The sequence below is a fragment of the Gossypium arboreum genome, chromosome 11, assembly GCF_025698485.1.
Source record: "Gossypium arboreum isolate Shixiya-1 chromosome 11, ASM2569848v2, whole genome shotgun sequence".
NCBI lineage: Eukaryota > Viridiplantae > Streptophyta > Magnoliopsida > Malvales > Malvaceae > Gossypium > Gossypium arboreum.
In genome coordinates, this window is record NC_069080.1 from 134,332,330 (window position 1) to 134,358,252 (window position 25,923).

At 27.8% G+C, this 25,923-nt stretch overlaps 1 protein-coding gene and 1 long non-coding RNA gene across 3 annotated transcripts in view; one reads left to right on the forward strand and one right to left on the reverse strand.

The window, feature by feature from the left end:
- Positions 1–16,856, forward strand: part of LOC108473734 (tubulin beta-5 chain) — a 98,402-nt gene extending 81,546 nt beyond the window's left edge. For both annotated transcript variants that reach the window (XM_053021592.1, XM_017775462.2), the window contains exons 2-5: positions 13,670–13,742; positions 14,747–15,147; positions 15,267–15,536; positions 15,895–16,856. In XM_053021592.1, coding sequence (XP_052877552.1) covers positions 14,754–15,147; positions 15,267–15,536; positions 15,895–16,574 — 1,344 coding nt within the window. In that variant the 5' untranslated portion in view covers positions 13,670–13,742; positions 14,747–14,753 and the 3' untranslated portion in view covers positions 16,575–16,856. The remainder of the gene's footprint in view (positions 1–13,669; positions 13,743–14,746; positions 15,148–15,266; positions 15,537–15,894) is intronic.
- Positions 16,857–21,536: 4,680 nt separating this feature from the next.
- LOC128284069 (uncharacterized) lies at positions 21,537–23,663 on the reverse strand. The gene is made up of 2 exons (XR_008274385.1): positions 23,213–23,663; positions 21,537–21,818 (listed from the first exon to the last, which is right to left on the reverse strand). It is a non-coding gene; the product is annotated as an uncharacterized LOC128284069 (long non-coding RNA).
- Positions 23,664–25,923: the final 2,260 nt, after the last annotated feature.

Below are 25,923 nucleotides of genomic sequence, written 5' to 3' on the forward strand. Positions count from 1 at the left end.
ATAGACCAAATTTTATCAGTAGAAATAGATTAAAATTTTAATAGAATGACCGTTTTACTCTTTGAATTAATGTATAAGGACAATTTCTCTCGTTTTTTAAGTAGAAGGGACAAAATGCAATATGAGGGCCATCATGGTACTTTTACTTGCATTAATATTATCTTAATTTGCCCTAAAGGGTACCAAAAATAATTTTTTAATGTTTAGAATTAGAAATAAATTAACAAATTTTGTAAATATTGAGGGTTAAATTTTTATAATTAGAATTAAAATGATAAATCTTATAAACATTGAGGCCTAAATTTGTTAAAATTTTTAAGTTTATAATCAAATTAATAGAATATACTGAGTTAAATTTGTTATTGAGCTAATAAAAATGTTTACGTTATTTTTCTCTCACTCGTTTAACAACAACTAATAAAAAATAATTAAAATATTTAATTTAAAAAATTAAATAGCCAAATTAGAAGAAAAACATAATAATTATTTTTATAATTTACAATTTTTATACACTTTTTTTGGGTTTTAAAGCAATTATTATGAATGTTGAAAAGTGGAGTTTGAGGTACTGTAATCTTCCCTTTCTCTAGAGGAATTTTTGCTTTCCCCAAAGGCAAATTTGCCCTAAAGGGGTACCCCAGTTGCATGCATTAATATTATTTTACATTGTTGAACACACTCACATGCATTGTCAGATATTAAGTTGAAGTCGAGTTGAATTGAGTTTGTATACGAAGAAATCTAATTTAAATTAGTCAAATTTTATTATAGGTTATTGTATTTTACGTAAGTAGTAGATTTAGTTCTTATACTTTTTAAATTGATTAATTTATTTAAAATATTCTCTAAATCCCTATACTCTTTATAGATTTGGAACTTAATCCTTTGTTTTCCGGATTTAAAAATATAAGTCTGATTGTTAACATTATTAAAAGTTTTTTGTTAAATCCATGTTTATTATAAACGCCATTTTATTGGTTACATGGTTATCAAGTGAGTTTTTTTTTTCATTGTTTTAAAAATGTCACTCCAACAAATTTAACAAAATAATTTTAAGGGTGTCACTAATTGGACTTAAATTTTTAAATTCGAAAAGTAGAGGGACTAAATTCTAAATATTCGAATAGTATAGGGACTTGTAGCATATTTTTTATCAGCTAATTTTAGTCATCGTACTTTTTGAATTTTAAAATTTTAGTCTTAACCTAAAACAATAGTTGTTAAATCCGTTTGGTTAAACTCTACTGTTTATATTGTATTATGATAGATTTAGCCCATATTTTCCAAATTAATTTTTCTTGGTCCTTATACTTTTCGAATTTAAAAGTTTTAGCATTAATGCAAAACGACAACCGTTAAATTTATTGATTAGCTTATTGTGAATAATATATAGAAACGACAAGCGAGCATAGCATTGTATATGTGATAACATATTTGCAGTATAATATTTTGAAAATGGTAGAACTTGATTTGATGAATTTAACAAGTACGGTTTGGTCAGTGCTAAAATTACAAAATTAAAAAAGTGACAGACAAAAAAGGGTCAAATTAAACTATAAGGATTAAATCTATAACTTACACATAGTATAGGGACTAATAATAAAATTTAACCATTGAATTTTGATAGAATTAATATACATAGTGTTACGAAGATAATTAAAATGCAATATTTTGGGTTTAATTTTGTTTTTAGGTATTGTACTTTTTCAAAATTTGAAATTTAGTCTTGCTTTTATTTCTACGAAATAAAGTCCAACTAACAACACTATCAATGGATTTCCATTAAATTTAAATACGTGGAATTAAGTATTTGAAGTTATTATTTAAAAATTAGAGTCTAGTTGATAAAACAGTGATATTCAAATTTAACGTAAATTAGCTAATCGTGTTAAGAGAATAAATTCTTATAATTAAAAGTAGAGGGAAATTTTAAATTTTCAAAGAGTACAAGGGCTATGGGGCATAAATAGACCTTTTTATATTATTTTTATGTTATCATCTATGAATATATCCATTCAATTTAGTCCACAAAGTTTAAATCAATAACAATAAAAAACACTAATTTTACGGATTATTATTTATTGGGTATACTTTTTGTTAAAAGATTTCACAAGAAAAGTTAAAAATATGAATTTTCATATTAAGCAAATTGGTCCTTATAAAAAATTGGAGTAATTTAATCTCTCTCAATTTTGAAAGTGAGCAACTAATGATAATTAAGCGCAATATAAATGTTTTTCGTCAATTGTATATCATTTTGATTGTTATAATAACAAATTTAAATATTTTATGCAAATGTTATAGGTTAAAATTGTTAAATAAGGACCAAATTGACAAAGTGATAAATTTGTTAATATATCAGTAAAATAATATGTACAATTGATTAAATATTTTCACCAATTTTCTCAATATTGAAATTGAGAGGGACCAAACAAATATTTTCACCATTTTTTTTAACCATTTTATGTCTAAAAATCCAAATAAGCAGGGGAGTAGTGAAGGGCGGAAGAAGAAGGCTTGGGTTCCTTGGTTAAATGAAATAATAACATTTTCAGTCCCTCGTAATTGTCAACAATTTAACTAAAGCTATTTTAAAATGAAAAGTTTAGTTTTAGTCCCTAAATTTTATATATTGAACACCAAATTCCGAACTTTGGCCCCACAAATAATTTCCCTAGTTCATTCATACGTGTACAGAATCTTTTCACAATTTCTACACAAGCATTGATGACTTTGAGGAAAACAAAGTCTATAGATCACAAGATAATAGTACCATTCGTAGTAAATAATAAATTGATTAGGACTTGTATTAAATTTTACATTTTTATAATGACTGTGTATTTTTTTATTGCTTATTGAGAAGCTTTCAAAGTATTATTTACTGAAAGTGGAGGGATCTTTTAACATGTCTGATATTATTTCTGACGGGAGGTTTTGTCTCTCTACTTTTCTGTTCTTAAAGAATTGACAGGTCTACAAAATGAGAGCATCTCGTTTGATATCTAAGAAAGCAAATCATACGTTCAAACAAATTTTTTATAGCATATAGGCAGGGATGAAGTTGGTTGGGTTCGACTGGATTTTTCAAACCATCCATCATAATTCGATTCAATCCTTAAATTTTTGTACTAAATTTTGATTTTTAGATTTATTTTGACAAAATAAGTTTCAAAGATTTTTTAATCTAAATAAAAATAAAGTAAATAATAAATAATAAATACTTTTATATAATATTTTTAAAATATATATTTTGTATATAGAATTTTAAGTTATTTTAGTATTTTAAATAAAAATATTTTTTACATTATAAAAATTAAAATCAATTATATATTAAATAAAAAGACATTTGGTTTGAGTGAACAATTTTAACTTATATCTCAAAAATTGTCCAAAATACATCGTTTGTAATATATTTTCGATTTTATGACAATGTTACTCGTCTTAGTGGTACTCAACTTGTACTCGTGCCTCGTTTAAGACATAGGTACAAATTTCACCAATTGCAAGCTCTTAAATTTTTTCAATAGTTCGCTTGTTCAGGTACCTTGTAGTGTGCTCTCACTCTATAAATCAAGGTTTGCAAAAATCGGATTAGTGGTCGAACTGCTCAGGTCATCGATTTGTCAGTCCAACCAATTTGATCGGTCCATCCAATTTAATTAAATAAACATTAAAAATTCGATTGAATTGGTTTGTATCAATTCCCAAGTTAATCAATTCTCAGTCTTTCTCCGAATTAATTTTCAGTCTAACCGATCTGACCGACCAAATCTATCTGATTGAAACAACCATGTTGCAAATTTGTTACCTCTTCAAGTGCGGTAGTCGAGAGACGAAACCCTCGTATAGAATAATACCAGACTTATTGAAAAGTCTATCAACTCTGAGTGAATGACAATTCGTAAATTTGACTTTTCCCAAAATAATTGAAAATCCCTCAACATTAATAAAAAAAAATGATATTAAAAAAAAAAATCTTAGCCCGTGGGTCTCTAAGCACATGGTAGGGTCAAAAAAACAAGAGCTTTTATTGTGTGCCCCAACGTAATAAATAATGCGCCTTTTGCCCCCTTGTTATTGTCCAAACCGTGATTTTAGATGCGGCCAATATAAAATAAATATATAATAAATGCATAAATCCGGTAAAAATACTGTAAAATTTTATATATTAAAAGTCAGATTGTGTTTTATTTTTTATTAAAAATTAAAAAATTAATTCTTATAAATTAAATCGAATAGTTTATTGGTTATTCTATTAAAAATTCTATTTTTTTATTGTTAAAAATTGATCTCTGTACTCTGGTATGCCACGTGTTTTCTGTTTGGTTATTTCGCCAACCACAACAGTCAAATTTTTAATAGAAATAACCAATTTACTATTTAATTTAACATACATTAATTAATTTATCTTTTTTAATAAAAGACTAAAATACAACTTAACTTCTATAACAAGGACCTCAATGATACTTTCACCTTAAAATTAATACAATACAAATTATTTTAATATATTGAAATAAAGAACACGATAAAATACTGCAAGTTAGGTTTGTTTCACATACTTTTGAATTTTTTTTATTTTTTATTTAATAATCTCATTATAGTTTCCGATCATATCTGTTTTTTTTACACAATACTTAAAACTACCCATAATCCCTCGTCAACCCATAAATAAGAAAATAATGTATTTCAGCACACTCAAATCTATATTCTCCTGTATTGATAATAATATCCGTGTTTTAACTTAATCCGCATATACTTTTAAATTTTAATATTTAATATTTGGCATTTATATTATTATTTTATTAAAATATTAAAATAAAACTATGTTAATATATTTAAAAGTAGAAATAAATAAAATAATATTTATTGTAGAAAACTAGACTGAAAATCTGTACCTAAATTTTTGGCATTGGTCAATTTTCGCAAGCTGGTGGATGGCCGTCTAACACACAAAACGTGCAAAAAAGTATTAATCAACCTAATAAGAAAAAACATAGTGGGCGAAATTTCCAGCAAATATACATAAAATAAACAGATAAATCAAAGTTGACATTATATAATTGACCAAATAAAAATTATTTATTTATTTATTTTGAAATAAATTATTAAATAAAAGTTGACATGCATTATTATTTTATATATTGAATTTTTTCTAGATAACTAAACGCATCAAGTACGTAAAATTTTGAATTGATTTTATATTTTAATATATTAATTGAGAATATTATTTTTATATGTATTTAACAATAAAATTTTATAAATAAAACAAAGAGACTCAAATCACGCATAGATAATGAAAGTTGAATTGTTAAAATATTAATTATATAAAATTAATTTATTTTAATATTAACTCAAATAGGTTTCTAGTCAAAATTTATATTGACTTAGAATATTATTTTCAAATTTGGATCATCTAATCGGATCAAAAATCGTCGAGGTATTGATAAAAAAAAAAAAGAGGGTGGATCGGTTGAAATAGATTTCACTATTTTTTAAATGGTTTAATATTTTTAGTAATTCATTCAATTAAACTTGATAAAACTTATCAAATCAGGGACCAATGATCTGATCGATTTAATTATCGATCTGGTTTCTAAAAACCGGGATGTAATTTGAATTATTTATTTGCCCTTTCTTAAACCTAAGTATTTGTAATTTGGGCTCATTGGAGGGCAGCTAGCCCAATTATGACAATGAATACTAAAAATGAGTTGCAAGGGTCGCCTTTCTTGGGCTGTTTTTTTTTTTTTTTACCAATTTATTGGGATTTTTAGTTTTTTTATTTTTATTTATTTTTTAATTCAATTTGGCTAAGATAAATGTTAAAAACATGCAAGAGTTTCTTAATTTACTTTAAAGCTGTCCAAGGGTTTAACAGTTTGATTCGATTTAAATAATTAAAAATATTTTAATTTAAATTTAATTATAAAATTAATATGAAAATATCTAAAACAAAAAATAAATATGAAAAAACTGAATCGAACTACGATTAGTGGTTCAAAAATTCAACCTATAAGCTCATTTAAGTTCGGTTTTCAGTTTTTCATATTAATTTTTGGTTTTAGATGTTTTAACTTATTTTGACAAAAATGAACTTTATTTTACGGTATTTGAGTATTATTTGATAAAATTTCAAAAGTCTTTTATTATAAATATTTCTAAAATAAAATTTTTTATATAAATAAAAAATAATTAATAAAATTTATATTCTTTATTAAAAAATGTTTTATATAGAACTTCTAAATTATTTTGATACTTTTAAATATAAAATATTTTTATATCATAAAAATAATATTAATTATAAATAAAATAAAATTAGAAATATGCTCGGTTCGCGTAAACACATTTTTTTAAATTGCATTCTATGAATTGTCAAAGCACCTCGGTTTGGGTTGATTTTCGATTTTTCTTACTTAACTCTAGGTACAAGCAATCTATTCAAAATTGGACCAATTGGTCGAACTGAGAACCAGCTAATGTACTGATATGGAATTAGAGATTGAATTAGTTGATGTAACAGCCTAATTTTCAGTGGTGTCGGAACAGTGATTCGAGATCACTAAATCCGACAAATGAGTAGGAAATATTATTAATTTAGTGAGTATAAATTAAATGTGAAGTTAGGAAAAATTTTGAAATAGTGAATAGCTAAAAATAAATATTAAAATAATTAAAATCGAAAACGAGGTATCGAGACCTCGATAATTTTAAATCGAGCCATAAATATTTTTATAAATATTTATGAAGTGTTAATATGTTAGTCTTAAAGTTTCATCAAGAATTTTAAAGTTCTGATAGTTAATTGAACAAAAAGGATTAAATTGTATCAAATGCAAAATTGTGGGAAATGATTAAATAGCTTAATTGATAAAAGAAAGAGGGTTTAAAAGGAAAATAGACCCAAATTCTATTTGGAATGGACGGCAAGGGCATGAAATCAGCAAGAAAATAAAGAGAATAAAGAGAAAAATTGCAAAATTTACTTAATAAAGCTAGGACTAAAGTGGAATTATCTCGATTTCTCTTTATTTTTCTGCATTCTCATCAGAAAAACGCCATGGAAGAGTTCTATTAAGCTGTTTTTTCATATTTTTACTTCAATTAAGTTCAATTCTTGATTATTTCTTGAAATTTTTGTGTTTTTGTGACTTTTACAACTAGATCCTATTGTTGAATTCATTAGTTTTTGATTCTATGAAAGAAATTGAAAGTTTCTATACATATTTTCTGGAAGTATATGATGATTTGGCATGGAATTAGAGCTTTAAATTGTTTATATGTTGATTTTATTGTAAGAATTGAATAGAAAGTGAATGTTTGGGACCTAATTGTGAAAGAGTTTGAAGTTAGAGTTTTATGTGGAAATTTTTAAATTCAATAGTTATGAAAGAACTTATAATGTTTAGGAAAGTATTAATTGAGAAAATTATCTTAATTGAGGGGTTAATTGAGCAAGGACTGAATTGTATGAATTGTGAAATTTGGGGCAAAATGGAAATCAACATTTTGCACTAAAACTGTTTTGGACAGCAGCAGTAGTCTAACTTTGAAAAATCACCAAAAATTTTAGAAATGGAATTAGTGGATGAATAAAATATGAAATTAAAGATTATTGAGTCTAGTTTCTTATAGAAGAAATAATGTAAGCAATGGAATTGTAAATCATGAGATATGATAAATTTTGTGAGACAAGGTCAGAATGATTTTGGGTTCCCCTATTCTGACTTTGTAAAATCATAAAAAATTGGATAAAAAATAATTAGGGGCTTAAATTTATATGTTTAAAATTCTAAATGAGTCTATTTTCAAGAGAAATAAACGGGAACATCATTCGAATCCTGTACAAGGAGATAATTAATTTTTAGTGAAGAAGGGTCGGAATTGTCAGACAACAGAACAGGGGAACTTCAATGAATAAATTGTATTAATTGGCCCAACAAAAAATTATGAAAATTTTAAGGTAAGAAGATATGTGAATCTAGTTTCTGGGAAAATTTATGGATATTAATTTGGAGTTCTGTATCTCAATATAAAAATAATTTAGTGACTATGACACAGATGAACAGCTTGAATATTCACATAAGTAGATAGTGAATTTATAGATAACGTTACTTACAAGTGTGTTGTTTATACTAAGGATGGGGATGGAGAGGAGGAGAAGGAAAATATACAAAAATATATGAATGACTCGTGTATAAATTGATTACATGCCCGATTATAATCGATAAGTGTTGAATTAGAAACGGTATAATGTTTTATTTGGAATATTTATTATGAAATTATGATTATCGCTATAATACAAAAATCGAACTTGTGAGTTTATATAACTAAATTTAGTGACCATTTGTTAATATTATTAAATTTCAATATTATTTTATGAATGGTGATTAATATTTAAGTATGTTAATTGTTGAAAATAAGTAAATTATGTACAAAAGTTATGAAATTAAACTGAGAATTTCGGAGGAACGGAACGCAGGAAATGAGTACAATCTTTCAGTGAAAAAGATGAATTGACGTTAAATTACCCAAGTAAACCGAGATTCAGCATTTGTTGCGAATTCTCGTGTTTGCTTTCCATTTAGCTCTTACGAGCTTCCGTTAACTTATATGAGTTTCAGTTAACCCTTTTGGGGTTTCAGTTCAGCTCTGATGAGCTTCAGTTAGCCTTTGGGCTTCCGTTTAGACTTATGTGCTTCAGCTAGATTTCGGGCTTCAGATCACGATGTACTCAAATCCGTAAGCTGTTCCTTTGATGGACAAGTTGGTAAGTCGTAAATGTAACATGTGGAAAAAGAAATGTAAGTAATGTTATCATTATTATTATTGAGCTCAATTATGTGATTTTATCATTCAGAGATTGTGTTTGACAGGATATATTAGTAAATTATGAGTATGTGAATCAAAGTGACAGAATTTAAACACCTAATGAGGTTAAGCTGATTCACACAATTTGTCATTTGAAATTGTGATTGATGGGAAGAAACAATGAATTACATGCTTATCAATGGTTACACATAATTATCGAAAAACAAGAAAAATGACGGTTATTGATATATGGAAATGTAAGACATTGATATATGAATGTGGAATATGTTTGATAAATGTGTTCATTCTTAACTATGGAATTATGTACCTTATGTGTGCTATTTGTATAAAGATGATATTTCAAATACTTTGGTGAGTAAAGCTTAAATATGAAATAGTATGAAATCGAGACAAATTGTTATGAAAATATATTTAAATTATTTGTAAGTGTTTTGTACTCCTCGGTAATGCCTCGTACTCTGTTCCGGCGACGAATACGGGTAGGGGGTGTTACAGTTGATCTAGGAACCAGTATGAACCCATGGTTGAACTAGATGAATAAGACTAAAAAACCGGCTGAATCTACCTTTTTATATGGTTTTAATATATTTTTTTAATTTTATGACTTTCTAATAATCTATTCAATGAATCAAATGAAATCTATTGGACCAGTCAGATTGAGAATCGGTAGTTTGATTGGTTCGACCACCGGTCTAGTTTTGAAAACCTTTGGTATAAATACAACAATACTAATTGATGTTTCAATAGTTTATAAATTGCAATCCATAAATTGTCTAAAGTTCAAGTCAGTTTTCGAAATTTCAGTTTTTCTTGCTCATCTCTAGGTACAAGCATTATTTTCAAATACGGACTGAACCGGCTGGCTAGATCAAGAACTAATAGGGATATCAATTTGAAATAATGGGTTGAACTGGTTGATCCGGGAACTAGTACAAACCAAACTAAGAAATTGTTTCAATTGGTTTTCTATGTTTATTTAATATATATTTTAAATAATTTATTCAATTGAACCGAATAAACATGTTGAACAGATCAAAGCGATGATTAGATAGGTTCAATTATATAATCTGATTCTGAAAACCTTCACGACAACTAGTAGGGTGAGTAAAATTTGATTCGATTCAAAAAAATCGAAAAAATTAGAATTTCAAGTTATTCGAATTATTTGAGTCAACTCAAATAAGAACTCAAATAAGAAATTTTGGATTTTGAGTTTGAGTCGAGTTGAATTTTTACAAATTGAATAATTCGAAAAATAACAAATTAGTCTAAATACACTTTTGGTTCCTGTCAATTTTAAAAACGAGCAAATTGATCTCTCTCTAACAAAAATTACAAAAAAATCAAAATTAAAAAAATTAAAAATTAAAAATATTTATAAAAATTCTAAAATTTGTGTTTTAAAAATTATAAATTTTTAAAAAATATAAAATTTACAAATTTTATAAAATAATAATTTTAGAATCTAAATAAGTTTATGATACTAAAATATCTTATTATAATTATTTTACTTTTAAAAGGTTTCAAATATATATGGTTTTAAATTTATGTGCTCTAACATGGAAATAGTTATCTTTGTAACAAGATTTTAATTGAACATTATTAAATTTTCTAATTTAACTCGAACAATTTTACTCGATTCGATCGGACGCTCACCCTTAATCGTGTTATCCAAAAATCCAAAAAAAAAAAATGCAAAACTACACCGTTTTGATAAATGTTTACTTTTTTTAAAGTTAAAAGGTAAAATTACGTTGTTTTGATAAATGTTTACCCAGTAGTCTTACTTTCCTCCTCGAAACGCCCCCACATTCCCTTTTTCCTTTCGTCAAAATTAATCTAAAAACTTGTATTTCGTTTACTAGTTAAATAACCGATTTATGTAAATGCAACATTAAGTAAGTTTTTTGATTCAAAATTTTTTGACTCGATTTGACTTAATTTAAGAAAATTAAAATTGAGTTCTATTGTTAAAATAAGATTCGTTAACTTAACTAACTCGAAATTTTTTAACTTAATCGAATACTTACCCTTAACGACAAGTGGAACAATACCGATTCACGACTATAGAGTTTATACGTCCAAATTACAGCCAGACCACAAGTAGAATCAAACATTACATGACCCACACATATGATTTACGTATAATAAAACTCCAACCCGAACCTTTTATGTATGTATGACGTGGATTCTAACTTAAGCAAGCAGCAAACAAATGGCATCAAATAAGAAAGAAAGGGCTTAATCAGTTGTTAATGTAACTCAAACGTTATAAGATGGGGCCATTTGGTAAAATACCAATAAAAATAATAATAAGGGGTGGTTCATATGTCTTATCTCTCAACACTCACCTTCTACCCTTTTTTGTTTGTTTGTGTACTACACGCGCCCCTCTCACGATAGGCTGAATTTCCTATCTCTCTTTTCTCGTGTATTACACGCGCTGTACGTTTGATGGTGCAATGAAATGTTGGAAATTTATGAATATGGAAAACTAAAGACCAGCCGGCCCAAATATCCTTTTCCAACACTCCAAGAATATCTTTGAACCAAAAGAAGCTACTCTACTAGAATATCCATTTTTATATGACCATTTTACCCCCTTAAGGTTATTTTGTTGCTCTTGGTAATGAAATTTTGGTCGGACGAAAATACCCTTAGGTTTCCCCCTTATTGTTTTGTGTATTGTTCAACTGTTGGGTTTAGACCTGTTAATGAATCGAGCAATTCGTTCAGATTCGAAGGGTCACTTGAAATTTAAGAGGGCCTAAATAAAAATATTAGGTTTAAAAAATAGGTTTGGGTAAAAAATTAGATCCATTTAAAATATGAATCGAGCTAGGCTTAAATATTCAAGGCCTAAACCCAGCTTGACCCGATCCATTTTCAAGTTTATAATTTTATATATTATATTATTTTATATATTTTGTAATTTAGAACACGATAAAAAATAAACTAAATATATAATACTACTCTAATGTAGACATTAAAATAATATTAAAATGACTAAATAAAAATTCCAATAAATAAAAACTGTATAAAACTATTAAATATTAAAATAAAATAAAATAAATATTTTTTAAAAATAATATGGGTGAGCCTAAAATGAGTTTGGGTTAATTTTTTTTGCAAATATGGACAAGTTTGAGCAAAATTTTAAATTCATATTTCAGGTTGAATCGAGCTTAAACAAATATAAAGTATGTTAATATCATGTTTAGACTCGACCCATGAGCACCTCTAGTTGGGTTATCCGTCTATATCAATCTGTTTGCCTAAAAATTAGGAGATTTAGATGAAAATATTAACCTTGTAAAATGGGGTTAAGCTTAAAAATTAGGCATGCTTAAAATATTAAATAAAAATTGCCTAGTTGTGTTGTGTTTATACTGTACATGTTTATTTATAAGTAGGATTGTTTATGGGTCGGATTTGATTTGGTCCATGCTTATATATGATATTAATGTATTTTATGTTTACTCAAACGTGGCCTGATCTAAAATGTAAGCATCAAATTTTGTCAAAACTCACCCATATTTATAAATAATTAACTTAATATTATTATTATGTTGTTGTTGTTTCTTTTATTGAAATTTTAAACTTAAACAATTTAACATATTTTTAATATTTATGTTATAATAATAAATTTATTTTATTTAATATAAATTACATAATATATAAAATAAAAATATATATCATAAAGTAAAAACAAGTTGAATTGGCCATTGACTGTTAAATTTGAGTTCAATCTATATTTTAAACTATCCATTTTTTTTTGTTTGGGGTCTAATTTTTTATTCAAAATCTCTTATATTTTGAGTAAACCTTAAAATTCAAGCAGATAGCTTACCTTTTAAACGTGTCGATTTTTATATATATATATATATATATATATATATATATAAAAGTTTTCAATACATTAAAACACACCATCAAAATGTACAACCCAAATTAAAAATAGTAGGTCCATATGATAACGTTAAGTTTAGACCAATATGGTTAAGGTGTAAGGTGTGAGATGATATAAATTTGGTAATGGTACAAGTCAAACAATTATTAGGGCGGGTGAGATATTTTCATTTACAATTGATGATGTTGAAAAAATTGTAAAAAGATTTCATACGATAAAACTCAAATTTGGAGTTGCAGAATTTTATTGACCTTGACATGTTTCATTTTCATTTTGGGATAAATTAATTTAGTCCCCAAATTTAGTAACTTTTTCAATTTAATTTTTATTTTTTTTTAGTCCACATTAGTTTTGAAAGAATTCCATTAAAGTTTGATGATTTGGCACTCCGTGATTGTACTATATCATCACTTAAAATTATTTATTTTACAAAATTCAAAAAATTCAAAAAATATATACAAATTTTATTTTAAAAGAAGGTGATAGGTGGTACAATCTAAGCGTGTCACATTATCATACTTTAACGAAATCCAAGTTTAGAGACTAAATTAGGAAAAGCTTCCAAGTTCTGAGACTAATATAGATCAAAGAAAACTTCAAGGACCAAGGTGAAAAAATATGCTAAATTCAGGGACCAAATGTTACTTTATCCCTTTTACTTTTTAGACAGAGGGAATGCTCAAAATCAAAGGACAACCTAGTCATTTCACCAAAGGGTATATTCGTCTAAAAACTTCCAACAGATATTTAAAACAAAACTAACAAACAATCAGGACCGTTCATAATTTCCATCGAACGGCTTTCACACACACACACACAAAAAAGGAGGGAAACAGACAACCACTCAACTCACTCACTCACTCACTCATTCACTCGCTCGCTCGCTCACTTCCATTGATATATAAAACACTCTAATCCTTTCCTTTCTTCACCAATCGCAGATCTTTCTCTACAAATACTTTGCTGCAAATTCTCCTAATTTTTTCAGAAAATCTAACACAAGGTAAAACGTTCTCCATTACTTCTTATATTTAACTACAGATCTTCAATTAATGTATATTTTTCTTGACATTTTCTATATATATATATATGTGATTTTATTTTTTTTAGAGCTTCGGTTTTCAATTTTTATATTCGGATTCCATTTTTTGTTAGATAGATTTCCTTTTAGAATTTGCTTGGATCTTAATTTCCACATGTTTTTTCTTTTTGTTTTCACTGAAATTATGTGTCGTCTTTCTTCTTTTTCGGTTAGATTGCTTTTGGAAACTAAGTTTTGTTGAAATCTGCATTGCCGCCTCTCTGTCAATACTTGAATTGCTTGGTTATTGAGATCTTAAATCTATTGGATATGTTTAGTCTTTAGATATAAAGCATCGCAATTTCATACAACGTTTTCTTTGTTTTTTTTTTTGTTGGATTTGTTTTTGAAGCTTTCGGAAATTAAGTTCTGTTGAAAATCTGCATTGCCTCTATGCCAATATTTGAATGCCTTGGATGTTAGATCGCTTAGTATTTAGATCTGAAGCATCGCATTTTCACTCGACGTTTCCTTTATCGTCGTCATCATCATCATCAACATCATCATCTTTTTGTTGGATTTCTTTTGGTAGCTTTCGGAAACTAAGTTCTGTTGAAATCTGCATTGCTCTCTGTTAATATTTGAATACCTTGTATATTAGATCGCAAATATGTGGATATGTTTAGTATTTCGATCTGAAGCATCGCATATTCACTCGATGTTTTCTTTATCATCATCTTTTTGTTGGATTTCTTTTGGTGGCTTTCGGAAATTAAGTTTTGTTGAAATCTGCAATTCTTCATTGCCTCTGTTAAATTTGAATGCCTTGGATATTAGATCGCAAATCTCTGTATATATTTAGTATTTAGATCTGAATCATTGCATTTTCACTTTACTTTTTTTTGTTTTAATTCCTAAAAAATGCATCATTTTATCATAGATTAAAGAATTTAGGACTTACTTTTAGTTCATTTGTTATCAAATAGGGAAAAAATGAGAGAGATCCTTCATGTTCAAGGTGGACAATGTGGGAACCAAATCGGTTCCAAGTTTTGGGAGGTTGTTTGCGATGAGCACGGCATAGATCCAACTGGAAGGTACATTGGTTCCTCGGATCTGCAGTTGGAGCGTGTTAATGTTTACTATAACGAGGCTTCATGTGGTCGCTTTGTTCCTCGTGCTGTGCTCATGGACTTGGAGCCTGGTACGATGGACAGTGTCCGAACTGGTCCTTACGGCCAGATTTTCAGGCCAGACAACTTTGTTTTTGGACAATCCGGTGCTGGAAACAATTGGGCCAAGGGCCATTACACCGAAGGAGCCGAGCTTATCGATGCCGTTCTTGATGTTGTGAGGAAAGAAGCTGAGAACTGTGACTGCCTGCAAGGTGAAGACATTGTTTCTTTAGGTTCCGGATGTTATAAATCGATATGTTCCGTTTAATTTTAGCCACTGAACATCTTCGCTATCATTAGTGACAATTGTGGATCTGATCTGCCATTGCAGGTTTCCAGGTATGCCACTCATTGGGTGGGGGAACTGGTTCCGGTATGGGTACATTGCTTATCTCGAAGATCAGAGAGGAGTACCCCGATAGGATGATGCTTACGTTCTCCGTGTTCCCCTCGCCAAAGGTTTCCGATACGGTTGTCGAGCCATACAATGCTACTCTTTCGGTTCATCAGCTTGTTGAGAATGCTGATGAGTGCATGGTTCTTGATAATGAGGCTTTATATGATATCTGCTTCAGGACTCTTAAATTGACTACTCCTAGCTGTAAGCAAATACTTTCTATGTTTCAAATCTTTGTTTTGTATCGATTCCTTTTACTGCATTTAAATTCTTGATAGTGGTGGCTAAACCATAACATGATTGCCACCAGCTCAGTTTCGGTGTCTCGAAATCCTGAGGTTTAATCATTAGGCCAACAATCAGGTTAAAAAGGTTTAATCACTGTTCTTAATCTTCCCAAAGATGTGCATAGACTGTGAACAGAATTTCAAAAGTTGCAACCCTATGATTCATTCTGAAATTTTCGTTTAGATATAGTTTGTTCGAATAGGGTTAGAACGAGTAATCGATATAATTGGTTTGATGTTCAGATCATGTACTTATATATTGATATGCATTGCAGTTGGTGATTTGAACCATTTGATCTCTGCAACCATGAGTGGAGTTACTTGCTGTCTAAGATTCCCCGGCCAACTCAACTCCGACCTCCGAAAGCTTGCTGTGAACTTGATTCCCTTCCCCCGTCTTCACTTTTTCATGGTCGGATTTGCTCCACTGACCTCCCGCGGTTCTCAGCAGTACCGAGCTCTAACTGTCCCTGAGTTGACACAACAAATGTGGGATGCAAAGAACATGATGTGTGCTGCTGACCCGAGGCACGGTCGATACCTCACAGCATCAGCCATGTTCCGAGGCAAGATGAGCACCAAAGAAGTGGATGAACAAATGATCAATGTCCAAAACAAGAACTCTTCCTACTTCGTCGAATGGATCCCGAACAACGTGAAATCCAGTGTCTGCGACATCCCACCTAGAGGGCTATCAATGGCATCAACCTTCGTAGGAAACTCGACCTCGATCCAGGAAATGTTCAGGCGAGTTAGTGAACAATTTACCGCTATGTTCAGGAGGAAAGCTTTCTTGCATTGGTACACCGGTGAAGGTATGGACGAGATGGAGTTCACCGAGGCTGAGAGCAACATGAACGATCTCGTGTCCGAATATCAACAATACCAGGACGCTACCGCTGACGAGGAAGGCGAATATGAGGATGAGGAAGATTTGGATGAAGAACACATGTGATGAAAGCGAAAACCAAACGAAGTTGTCGGTAATGCAGCATATACAGGTATGTGATTCGAGCTTTGTGTTTTGGATTTGTATGTAATGAGTAATGAAAGTGTCTTTTCCCTATTTTTCCCTTTCACGAGTTTGCTTTTTTTGGTTTCTATTTGAGAGAGTAATGTATAATATATTCGAAAATAGTAATGTAATACCTATGGCTATGTTTGTATTAATTTGGTTTTTGTGTATTATATGATCAATGCCTTATTTCTTCTCTTATTGAAGTATTTAGGGGAAAAATATGCTCTTTTGTGCTTTTAGTTGGGGGTTGTGTTAATTATATTTAAAAATTTTTATGTTATTTTGTTAATAAAGTCTTGACATAGTTGATAAAGCGGTAAAGGTGATTTTGGGATCTTTATCATCAATGTTCAAGTCTTACTACGTGTGAATGTCATGTATGGGTTTAAATCAATTGGTTTAAATTTATTTTTAGGTTAAACCATTTCGTGTTCAACTTATTTTAGGTTTGTCAGCTAGATTTTTTAGTTTAACTATTTTAACTTCAAGTTATTTTGAATTACTTTTAATTTATTTTGAAATTTTAATTGTTTTTAATTTATTTAAATATTTTATATTGTAATTTAAATGCATGTTAAATACCTTAATATTTATATTTAACTTAATTATATATTTACTTCGGAGGAATGCAATAATTAATTTTATCAAAACATATCGGTTATTATAACTTAAAAATGTTTAGTGATAAAAATTGATTTAAACAAAATAAAATCATTCATTTAATATCTTATTTTGTACTTAAAAAACTTGAACAAAAGAATTAAGGATTATTATCCTACCCATCTTTAATGAAGTAAAGAAAATTATAAGTGGATTCTCGGATAATACCATAAGCCTTTCAAATACAATAAGATAATAAAAAAATATAATGATTTATTTAGCTTTTCAACTTTATGAAAAAGTTATTTTAGTCTTTTATTTATTTTTAAAATTTTTTAAACCTTTAAACATGTGTTTTTGTCAAATCATCTAAAATGAATGAAAAAGTTAATTTTTAACTTTGCTAATGTTGCATACACGTGGATTGCCACATGGATTACACAAAGTTAATCTTTTAAATTTAAAATTTAAAAAATATAAAAATTATTTTAAAAATTAAAATCATTAAAATTATTATAAAGTTATAAATATTAAAAATTAATTAAATGTTGACGTGTCATCTACATGGCAATCCATGTATATGCCACGTCATCAAAGTTAATAACTATTTATTTTGAGGTAATTTAACAAAAATATAATTTAAAGGATTAAATAATGTGAAAAATTAAATGGATAGCTAAAATAATTTTTTCTAAAGTTGAAGGATAAAAACTCATTATATCTAAAAAAACTCAACAATATTTTAGATTCAATTATATAGTTGTTTTTACTCAATTGAGAGTAAATGAAACAATTTATCCAAATGAAAAAAAAATCTCTCTGAATCTAAGGCTTTGTTTGGTACAATAGAAAGAAAATTTAAAAAAAATTTTGGTGGGGTGGAAAATTAAAAATTAAAAAAATATAATTTTTCTTTTCTTTTGACAGAGTTGAGGATGCAAGCGTTATCCGGAATGATTGGGCGTAAAGCGTCAGAGGTGGCTTTTAAGTCCGCCGTCAAATCCTGAGGCTCAACCCTAGACAGTGGTGAAAACTACCAAGTCTGGAGTACAGAGAGGCGGAGGGAATTTCGGTGGAGCGGTGAAATGCTTAGAGATCGGAAAGAACACCAGCGCGAAAGCACTCTGCTAGGCCGACACTGACAGAAATATAGAAGGAAATAAAATAAAACATTTTAAAAATGTATAAATTTGAAATAACATACACAACTCTCTCATTTTCTTTCCTTTGATCATTCTAATTTGGAATAATTGATTTTTATACAGAATGATAGAAAATGGTCATCTCTCCTATTTTCTTCCCTCTTACTTTTCTTCCCGATCAAACACATTCAAAATTTATTTTCTTTCTACTTTTTCACTCAACCAAACACACTCAAAATCTTAAAATAAGATAATCTAGACCCAACTTAATATATATATATATATATATATATATATATATATATATAATAAATCTAGACCCTATCTAAATAATAAAAAGGTATTAATCCCGAATTACGTGTGTTGGCTTGAAAGTTAAGTTATTCACCGCTCTAAATGCGACTTGATTTCGAGTCACACTGATCACATTGCTGTCAAGATTTTACTCTTTTATTGTAATTCAAAAAAAGAAAAGGTTGTTAATCCTGTGGGTCGGGTGGGGTTCCTTTAAAATCGGGTCTTATTGCAAATTCTAATGGTAATGATCAATTCTCCATGCATGGAATGGGCTTATAGATTATTCTTTATTTATTCTCATTAATAGATTTAAAAAATATCCATAACTTAGGGAGTATCCCCTTTTAACTAGAGGTGTTAATGGATAGGTTAGGCCTGATCTAAGTCCGATTCTAAAAAGATATTTAAAGCCGACTAAATTTAACCCATTCAAATGATCTATTTATTATTTAAATATAAAATAAAATAAAATTAATTATACATATATATTAATATAAAGTTACTTTTATATAATTAAGTGTGAACCGAAAATTCAAGTTTTATAGTTGTTTGAAGATTCTCCTGTTTAGGTACAAAATTTATTGTTTGTTGATTGTAATGTGTCGATGCTGAGTTAATTTTAATCTGTTGATGTATTCGCTTTGTGATGTTCTTTTCTACCGAAAATTGTTTCTTTTATATATTTTGATGATTATATCATAATAAATAATTGTAGTGCATTTAATATTGATAACTCTGATGTATATATGTTGTTAATTTCATGTATTATTATATTTAATTAGTTTTAAAACATACGTTGTATGTTTTTTTAACACATATTTTTTATTCTAAAACCGTAATTTCCACACGCATATGAATGTAATATGATTTCTAGTATATATTATTTTTTAATAGTGAAACAAGCTGGTCAAAATAGTTCAAAGTTGAAAAAAGCTAAATCCAAACCTGATTCAAACTGAGCTGGGTCGATTGCTCAGCCTATAAACATCTTTGCCCTAAATTTGTGATGTTTGAACTGAATTAAATCAATCGGGGTAACGATTTAGAGAAAGGTATCAGATTGATTGACTCGCGAATCAATATAAACCTGTTGAACTACACTAAAAAAATCAATCAAACATAATTTTTTATTATAAATTTTTAATAATTTATTTAATCGAACCAATTAAACTGATTAAACCAGTAACTTGTATTCCAAAAACCTTACCTTTTAACATACCATATACTTTTCATTTAAAAATAATACTTAAGAATAGGGATAGATTCCTTTTAGTGAGATATCAATCCCTTTTAGTTGGATTCTTGATATCCTTTTGTAATTCTCTTAAAAAAAAAAGATTGACCTCTCTTTCAATGGATCAATCTTTTATATATATATATATATATATATATATATAATATTCTTGAAGTGACATAAAAATAAAAAAAAGTCATTACTCCTATAATTTGTGTTAAGTAGTAAATTTAATATTTAATTTTTCTAATTATTATTATTTTTGAAATTTAAAATTTTATTTTTAGTTAAACATAATTGTTAAATTTATTTGCGAAAATGATATAATTTTTTTAATTATAAATAAATAAGTGAACGTAACATTACACATGTGATCGTATAATGTTCGATAACATGATTTTAAATTTTGAATTTTGATTTTATTTGTTATATAAATTGTACAATCCCAAAAATATATAATCATAATTTTTAGAAAAAATATAATCTATCATACGGTTAAAGTATGACCGCTACGCTACCATTGTTAAAAAATTGAAAGGTTTTTTTTATTTCTAATTAAACTTAAATTTCATTTAAGGAAATGGCGAAATTAATTAAAATAATAAAAATAAAGAATAATTTGGTCCAAAATTTTAAATTGTACCCGTAATCTAAGAAAACTTAGGAAACGAATTGTATTAAGATTACACTTTATATTAGGGCATTTTAACCCTGTTTAAGAATACGAGATAACAAGATAACTGAAATGTTAAGAATCCAAATAATGTACATTTACTGCATGATAACTAATAATATCAGTATACACCCACTGCCTGATCTGATAACGAATCCAGATAAATTTATACGAAATTGAATTTCAAAGATTAAAATTGAGTATAATAACAAATTCCATACTTAATATTTCTATTATTTATTTTTATATATAATTATTTATTAAATATTTCATGGAATCAAGTATATAATTATTACGTCAATTTTATAACTAAATGTTTTAGGATTGACAAAACAATCTCTATTCTTCAAATTTTACAGTTTTTACAAAACAGTCACAAAAATTTTAATTTTATAATTTCTACGATTTAGTCCCTAAAATCTGAATTTTCATTGTTCTACAATTTAATTCCTTAAAAAACAGATTTTATTATTCTGCAGTTCATCCTTAAATCCCATTTTGTACAGTCTCGAAAAACAATCCATTTTCTTAAATTTCTAGATTTTACATTTTAGTCCCTGATTTTTGAACTATTAAACTTTCATATTCTGTTTTTCATGATTGTAAATTCTCAAATCATATAAATTAGCCCTAAAACTCGTGTTTTGAAATTCTTACAATTTAGCTCCTATGGTTTCAGGCTTTACTATTTTATGCTCAACTTTCCAAATTGTAACACCCCATTACTCGACCCAATCGCCAAGTCCGAGTAATGGGATATCACATTCTTTTCCGGAGCAATTGACATCATTCATTCCATAATAAATTCAAATCATACATTTAGACCCATAGTCATGTCATGATTAATATACCGATATCTCAACTATTAACCTATTTATTCATAAGTAGTTTAATATGTTAAATTATATTATAAGAACATAATTATTTCATATTGCATTTGTAGTCATATCGACTGGTTGTCACATATGCATCTTCAAATTCCTGACTTGTAAACTCCAAAATTCAATTAAACATTGAATAATCGCTTACATTCACATAAATCAAGTTTTGCAAACAAAATCGGGCTTAAAATTTAGATTATGAAAGCTCCGAAAATAAACAAGGATTAAATTGTAACATTTTCAAAAGAATAAGGTAATTATGCAAAAAATGGGTCACATGGTCGTGTGTTCAGGCAATGTAACTCACAGTGACAGTGTCACCAGCTCATGAGTGACACGCGGCCGTGTGCTAACCTGTATAGTGCATGATTGAGCCAATAAATGTCAAATTTCATGCCTTAATTGGCACCAAGATGCACCTCTAAAATCTAATTACACAAGCAATTCTATCAAGCATTACTAGCTTCTCAATCAACTATCATCCTTAAATTTAATTCTTCCTAAAATTACTCATAATTATTTCACCAAGCACCTCAACCCGTAACAATAAACCAGATTCGAACGTCATAAAAATACACATTTTAGCATTAAGAAAACAACTAAGCATATAATTCGATTAACAATTTAATGCATTAATTCAGTAGTTTCTTAGCTACGCACTTCCGAACAACAACTTGATATTTATTCTTAGACAATAGTAGATTTAATATTTATTTTCAGACAATAATTAAACATGTAAATTTCGGACAACATTTTAATACATTTATTCGGACAATTCCATTATGCACAAAATAAATTGTCCTGTTTATACACACTAAACAATATTATGTATAACATCAAATTCTACAGCTTAATATGCTCCCACCGAACAGCATCATATCTTCAAAAATAAAACAACATTAACACTACATATAACATTAACATCAAAATTGGATAGTTGTTTAAAGCATGAAATGGATAGAATTTGTACCAATTTGGCCAGTACTTAACATTCATGTTCAGTCAGAACTTCGAATCATGTAATAGATATTTTTATTACCAAATTGGTCAACAATTCACAATCACAATTGGACCTGATCTTGAAACATGAATGGACACAACTAATGCCATTTTTGGACAGCATTGCTACATGTTTGGGTTAGCCTTAATCTTTATTATTACAAGTACTTACGTTAAACAAGAAAAATATAACGAAGCTGTCCTGGTTTGGACAGCAAAATCCTCATTCTCACAGCAACAATTAACCATTTAAACATAATTAATGTGTCCTAATTCGGACAACCAGTGTTACATATTTTACAGCAGTATTTTAACACCTCATAAACTGATTTTAAACACCCCATGTAATCTTCTTAGAGATTATTTGACCCGAATCCCGTTACTTGTTAAAGAAATAAATACGGTCTATATCGTATAAGTTAAATCCGTATAGAACTATACTTTTTCTATTTAACTTTAATTAGAACAAAGTTCTTCGATCATTAAATATTAGATGTGTTCTTTTTTTTTTTTTTTATTGCTTTGCAATTGTTTTATCGCTATTATCGGCATTTATTATAACAAATACAAACCGAAAAGCATGCAAGTAAATGTTTAGATCTCAATCTATAATGTACCATGGCAACAGCCGAATATCCAAATGTAAGCTTAAGTCAACCAAATATCCCTAAGTATAATTTCAGCCGAAAACAACAATAATAAAACATCATAAAATATAAAAATTTAAAGTTTGGAGTTGAAGAACTCACAGGAAATTTTCTCCCAAAGCCGAACCTAGCTTCCAACTTTTCCCTTCTTTTTTGCTACTGTCCTCTTCACCTCCTTTAGCGAAATGCTTCCAAATCGAGGATTTCTTCCCCCATGCAGCCGCTATTCACAACCTTTCCTCCCTATTCCAGTGGCTAAACTAAACAAGAAGAAGATGAAGCTCTCACCCCTCTTTCCTTTTTTTTTTTTTATTTTCTTTCTCACCGTCCCATCCCTTTTTCCCAAGAAAAACCATTTTTAATTAAAATTAGATGATAACAGTGGGAACAATCATTGACCAGTTTCCCATGTTTGCAACTGGCCACCCAGCCAAAAGCCATGCACACCCTAAACCCATTAGTTAGCATACAAAATATTAAGCATAATGATTAACATTAGGTTCCGCATTCGATCAAATCAAATTGAATCGAGTTGAAAAAATTTTAAGGTAATCAAGTTAATGAATCATATTTTAACAATAGAACTTAAATTAAAATTTTTTCGAATCAAATCGAGTCGAGTTAACGAACCTTATTATTTATACTCAATGTTGCGTTTATATGGACCGATTATTTAACTAGTAAATGAAGTATAAGATTATTTAACTATATAAACAATATAATTGTTTTGCCTTTTAACTTAATCGGTAAACATATATCAAAACGACGTAGTTTTGCCTTTTAACTTAATAGTTTTGACTTTTAAATTTAGAAAAGCTAAACATTTATCAAAATGACGTTGTTTTGTTTTTTCTTATTCGGATTTTCGGATAACTCGAATTGTGTAATTTATATTCGAGTTAAACCGAAAAATTTAATTTTTTATTCAAGTTGATTTAAATTAGTCGAACTATTTAACTCAAACATTAAATTTTTTATCAAATTTTTCGAATCGAAAAAGATTTTGCAAAAATTTACAAATGTCACAATTTGATCCTTACTTCAATTTTTATCAAATTAATCACTTAACAATTCATTTTTCAACTTACTCACCCAATTAATATTCAAAATAAATATTTAACACTTTCAACATAATAAACTCATAAATCCATCATTCAAGATAATTAATTCAAAATTAAAATATTCTTAATAAAAACACTCGCACTTTCTTGCTTTCTGTTATTCACTTAAAATCATTTGCCAAATTATTCATAAAATAATTCATTATTCACATCATACATAAACACAATATTTCCATAAGTTTAAGTATAGAAAATAATTATTTACGCCAAATTCTTGCAATTTCACAACAAATTATACAATTAAATAAATACAACATAATAATTTAAACAATTTACCGCCGTTTTCTCGCACTTCCATCTTCATCTTCAAGCCTCCATGATTGGTTTCATATGAGAAAACACTCTCAAATTAGACTTTGGTGTGAAATTCCACTTTAATTTCATAAAAATTTTAAAGATTTTAGGTTAAAGATGAAAAAAAAAAAGGCCAATTTGAATAAAATAGAAAACTTCTTTTTATTTTGAAGAAAACCATGACAAAACCTCCCAAAATTTAGCCAAAGGACCTATTTATAATGATGGGAGAATCCTTTTTTTAGATATTTCCTTTCTTTTATTTCCTTTATTTATTTATTTTGCTGCTTCTTATTGCTGTCATTTGCCTTGTAATATATAGAAAAATCATCTGCATATTTCCTTTTTTCAATTTAATCCTTTATTATCAACTAATCAAATTTTAACACATTTCTTCTTTAATCCATATTATTTTAAAATAATTACCTTCTTTTTAGAAAAAAATTAATTAGTTTAAATTTTTTATATTTTTTCACAAATGTGTCATAATCCAACTATATATTTTTGAACTTTATTATAAAAGAGAAAAAACAAGAAAATGTGCAAAGAAACAGACCCACGAAATACACGTTTACACAAGGAGCAAACTGCAAAAATAATAATGATATTGAGATTTAATTTTTTTAAAATCAAAACTAAATTAACACGATATATAAATATTGATGGTTAAAATTAACTGCCGAATTATTTTTTCATTAATAATTTAACTTTTGGTGGCAAAAAAAACCGTCGAATAATTGAATGACATTTTATAACTTTTTATAATTAAATGATAAAAACAAATACTAATAATTACATGACCACTAGTGTAATTTACCTTTTTTTTTTTTTTAAGACAAGGCCCACTGTTTTCTAAAACGCAAAATAACCTTCAATCACCAGTTTTAAAAATAATAAACGAGGCCCATGGTTTCCATCCCTTGGATCCTTTTTTCTAAAAGGTATAACTTCGTATTTGATCTTTCATAATTTTCAGATTATGCTATTTAGTCCCTAATTGTAATTATATTCATTCAATTTGATCTTTTTTCCATTTATTTTAGTTACTTGTATCATATTTAAGACTTATAAATCATTCGTGATATTTATTTATCATCTAGATTTATCAAAAAAATGAATGTATATAAAAATAAATTTAATTTGAGTTAGAAGTGACAAAATCGAAAGGTAATTCCATTACTAAAATCATTAATTTAACCATTAAATGAGATGTTAGATCTTACGAGGCATAATTTAAAATGAAATATTTAAAGAAAAATAAATATTGTAAAAATGGAGGTTGAAAATCTTGATTTTGAAGTTTTAAAGCTTTTACAAAAGTTTTTCGTTTACTCTCTATTTTCTCGATTTTACTTTTTTTTCATTTTTAAATTATGTCGATAAGATTTATCGTATCAT